At 34.3% G+C, this 4,096-nt stretch overlaps 1 protein-coding gene across 1 annotated transcript in view; it reads right to left on the bottom strand.

Moving 5' to 3' along the window:
- The window catches only part of LOC107661140 (adenylate cyclase type 5-like), an 88,869-nt gene that overhangs the window by 3,230 nt on the left and 81,543 nt on the right, over positions 1–4,096 (bottom strand). Inside the window, exons 13-17 of the mRNA XM_016450608.1 lie at positions 3,349–3,465; positions 2,863–3,027; positions 1,792–1,967; positions 829–849; positions 268–400 (exon numbers count right to left, since the gene is read on the bottom strand). Of these exons, the coding sequence (XP_016306094.1) occupies positions 268–400; positions 829–849; positions 1,792–1,967; positions 2,863–3,027; positions 3,349–3,465 (612 nt within the window). The remainder of the gene's footprint in view (positions 1–267; positions 401–828; positions 850–1,791; positions 1,968–2,862; positions 3,028–3,348; positions 3,466–4,096) is intronic.

Raw genomic sequence — 4,096 nt, forward strand, 5'->3', positions numbered from 1 at the left:
AGCAGTCATTACTCCAGTCTTCAGTGTCACATGATCCTTCATTAATCATTCTAATATGCTGATTTAGTGCTGCTTGGTACTGTTATGCTGCTGTACACCCATGTATACATCTATATAGTCACTTTTCCAAAATGATATATATATATCCTTGCTCCTTTAAAAATTACAGACCCCAGACCTTTGAATATTTGATGGACGGCAATACATATTTAACAGCTTTTCACAAAATATCTGCATTATTGCAAAGTCATACAAAGATAAACAGACCTGTAACTTCCAGAGAAAATCCAGTCTGGCTGTAGACTCCACCTGCTGTGCATGAAGGTAGAGCGCCAGCACAAAGACCGTGATGACGACTGGAGTCATGATCTTTAGAGGAACCCGCGTGTCTGTCACACAGCTACAACATACAGAGCGCTGAGCATCAATGATTTCACACTAAAAGGCAACAGCATGATAAAGCTGTTGCGAATCAGCTCATGGGGAAATATGAATAATTAATCATAACTAGTTATAATTAATTATAAATATTTAGATCCGCTGTAGATATTTAGCTGACCTCTCAGGGTCAACTGTCTGTCAATTCTAAGAACGTTAATTTCCTGATAATCAAATGAAAAATTGTGTGTTTGATTGGTCCAGACGCTACAAAGCATTCAAATCAAATCACATACATGTTAATCTGTTAACATGATTAATATCATTCATTCATTCATTCATTCATTCATTCCTATGGTGACGGCAATCTTTATAGTCATGCAATAAAAACAACATGCTCACTGCCATTTCTTTGAGATCTGGGTTTATATTTCATTGATTTTATCTTACCTTGTTCCATTAATATACTCTCTGTGAAGAGAAAGAAAAAGCAAATGTATCAGATGGACAGAGCACAGCAGACAACACTTTATGTTCAACTGATAAGACAAACCAGCAAGTAAACATTCAACAGAGGATTCATTATCATGGCTATATATCATTGTAAACTAAAGTTGACTGAATTACAGCAATTGATACTGTGAAAATTGATACTGTGCCTACTTATGCTACTGTCCAAAAGTCTGGAAATTAAAACTTCTATTCAGCAAAGATAGATTAAATTCAAATAAATGCTTTTGAACTCTATTCATCAGAGTACTGAAAGAAAATGTATCACGGTTTTCACTAAAAATATTAAGCAGAACAACTGCTTTCAACATTGATAATAAGAAATGCTTCTTGAGGAAAAAAATCAGCATATCAGAAGGATTTCTGAAGGATCATGTGACACTGGGGACTGAGTAATTAAGTAAAAAAAATTCAGCTTTGCATCACAGGAATAAATTTTTAAATATATTAAAATGGAAAATATATATTTTAAACTGTAATATTTCACAATATTACCGTTTTACTGTTTTTTTATCAAATAAATGCAGCCCTTGCGAGCAGATTTCTTTCAAAAACAATTTTTTTAATGTAAAAAAACCCCCAAACTTTTATATATATATATAAATATATATATGTGTGTGTGTGTGTGTGTGTGTGTGTATATGTGTGTGTGTATTGCATTCAGTCACAACTGTGATCTAAAACATGTTAGGGAATATTTAGCAGTCCCTTAAATTTGGTAGGGACATGTTCTAACAATCCATAAAAAAAAATAAAAAAAAAGTCAACACAAGACAACCTTAATGTTCAAAAAAAAAAAAAAAATCGAAATTTTCTATAGAGTATATGATAGGAATGATGATGATGAGGAGGGCGATGCTGATCCAAGTAATTGTGCAACTAGCCTAAAATCTAGATACTCACATAGCATTGGCCATGACCAGCAGGTCCACGTTGTCAAAAAGGCTGACCTCAGGCACCTCCATGATGAGCACGTACAGGATCTCAATGAAGAGCATGAGGAAGAGTTTACCAATACTGCTGATCTGTAGGAACACTGAGCAGGCCAGTAAACTGAGCAGCACACATGAAGAGAAATACTGTCGAAAGAGAAAAACATTCAGGCATTAGTCTCTCTTTCCCCTTAACTTATTCTATATATGATTTATCAAAAGACAAGCATTTCAGAGCAGTGCCTAAAATTACAACTATGAAAAATAAATGTAAAGGCCTATCACTGCTGGAAAATATCGATTTAAGTTGTCAGGCATGGAACATGGTACTATTAGCTAGTTTCAAGCAGGTCCAAATGAGTTAGTAGCTAGTCCAAGCTGCTCACGGACTATATAAAGGAATAGTTCACTCAAAAATGAACAATTGCTGAAAATGTACTCACCCTCAGGCCATCCAAGATGATGAGTTTATAACCTTGTGAAGCGAAAAGCTGCATTTTTCTAATAAACAAATCCGTAATTAAGACGTTTGAACTTAATTCAATAACGTATCCTCCAATACAAAAAAGTACATCCCCTGTTGTGCTCTCACATCAAAATCGACCAACATATTAGTTTAGAACTGTTTTGGACTGTTTTTGCTAGTTAACAACGCTTGATCTGTGGATATTTCTCTCCTGATTCAGACGATTCATTACTTTTTTCACTGGAGAAAGTAATATTATGGATAGAGGACTCGTATTCCAACTAGAAGCAATGGTTCGAAGTTAAAAACCAACTTAATTGATGGACTGAAGTCGTTTTGAATTACTTGTGTATTATAAGGTTTTTTTCAGCTGTTTGGACTCATTGGACTCTCATTCTGACGGCACCCATTCACTGCAGAGGATCCTTTGGTGAGCAAGTGAGGTAATGCTAAATTTCAAAACTCAAACTCATCTGCATCTTGGATGGCCTGAAGTTGAGTACATTTTTGGGTGAACTATTCCTTAAACTATTCACTATGTTACAAAACTAAACTGATCTGAGAACAGTGCCACACCTCTGGGAAATTGCAGGTGGGTGACAAGCTGTTGCAGAGGCTGCCCTGAGACCAGAGAGAGTAGTTGAAGGAAGAGCTGCGGACATGGCAAGCATTTACAACGCTGGGGCTGATGTTTAACTCCTGCCCTAAACATGTCTTCAGGTCATCCGTACTGCAGGTAAACTACAGGACAGACAAACATTTTCTCAGATAAAAGTACATGACAGTATTTCATTTAATCACTACAGATCACATTAACAAACTGTGAAGCACTTCAATGTTAAAAGTCAATTACTTAAAACTATATGATTTCAGCGCCACTAGCAACACTATACATGATTGCAAAACTATTTCAATTTTTTTAAATAGATTTCAATTTTTTTTGCAATTCTCTCTTTACACCTGAAAGTCTTTAAATATTTTCAGATGTAATGTATGAAATAACTAAATATCAGAGGCATTAAGGCACACAATCCTGAGGTTAAGACTTGTTGTGAGACTCACAATGTTAATGAAAGCGGAGAGAAAGACCAGGACGGTTGTAAAAACCCCAACCAGGGTGCTGTTGAGTCTGGACTGAACAATCCTTTTTGAGAGAGTTTGCAGAGGCACAGGGAAAAACTGTCAATAGAGAGAAACATGAATTGAATTTCACAATATTACTAAACATAACTCAACAGTATCTGAGAACAATTTAATGTTGTCACATGATGAAAATCTCTTTTTTTCATGATTTTTTTATTTTCAAATAAAAGTGTAAAATCAGAAGTATAAAAGTAAATCTAAAATGATTTTCTTTTGAACCTTCTACTCAAAGAATCCTGAAAAAAATATATCACCATTCCCACAAAAATATTTTGAAATGTTATCAACATTGATGATAATACAAAATGATACTTGAGCACCAAATCAGCATATTAGAATGATTTCAGAAGGATCACTTGACACTGAAGACTGGAGTAATAATGCTGACAATTCAGGTTTGCCATCACAAGAATAAATTACACTTTGAAAACATATTCAAATAGAAAACAGTTATTTTAATAATATTTTACAATATTATTGTTTTTACTGTAATTTGTATTAATTAAATACAGTGTGTGTGTGTGTGTGTGTGTGTGTGTGTATATATATATATATATATATATATAATATATATACATATACACACACACACACACACTACCGGCCAAAAGTTTGGGATCAGTAAGACTTGTAATGTTTTTTAAAGAAGTCTCTTATGCTCATCAAG

This window comes from Sinocyclocheilus anshuiensis, unplaced genomic scaffold (genome assembly GCF_001515605.1).
Source record: "Sinocyclocheilus anshuiensis isolate Anshui unplaced genomic scaffold, SAMN03320099.WGS_v1.1 scaffold2056, whole genome shotgun sequence".
Taxonomy (NCBI): Eukaryota; Metazoa; Chordata; class Actinopteri; order Cypriniformes; family Cyprinidae; genus Sinocyclocheilus; species Sinocyclocheilus anshuiensis.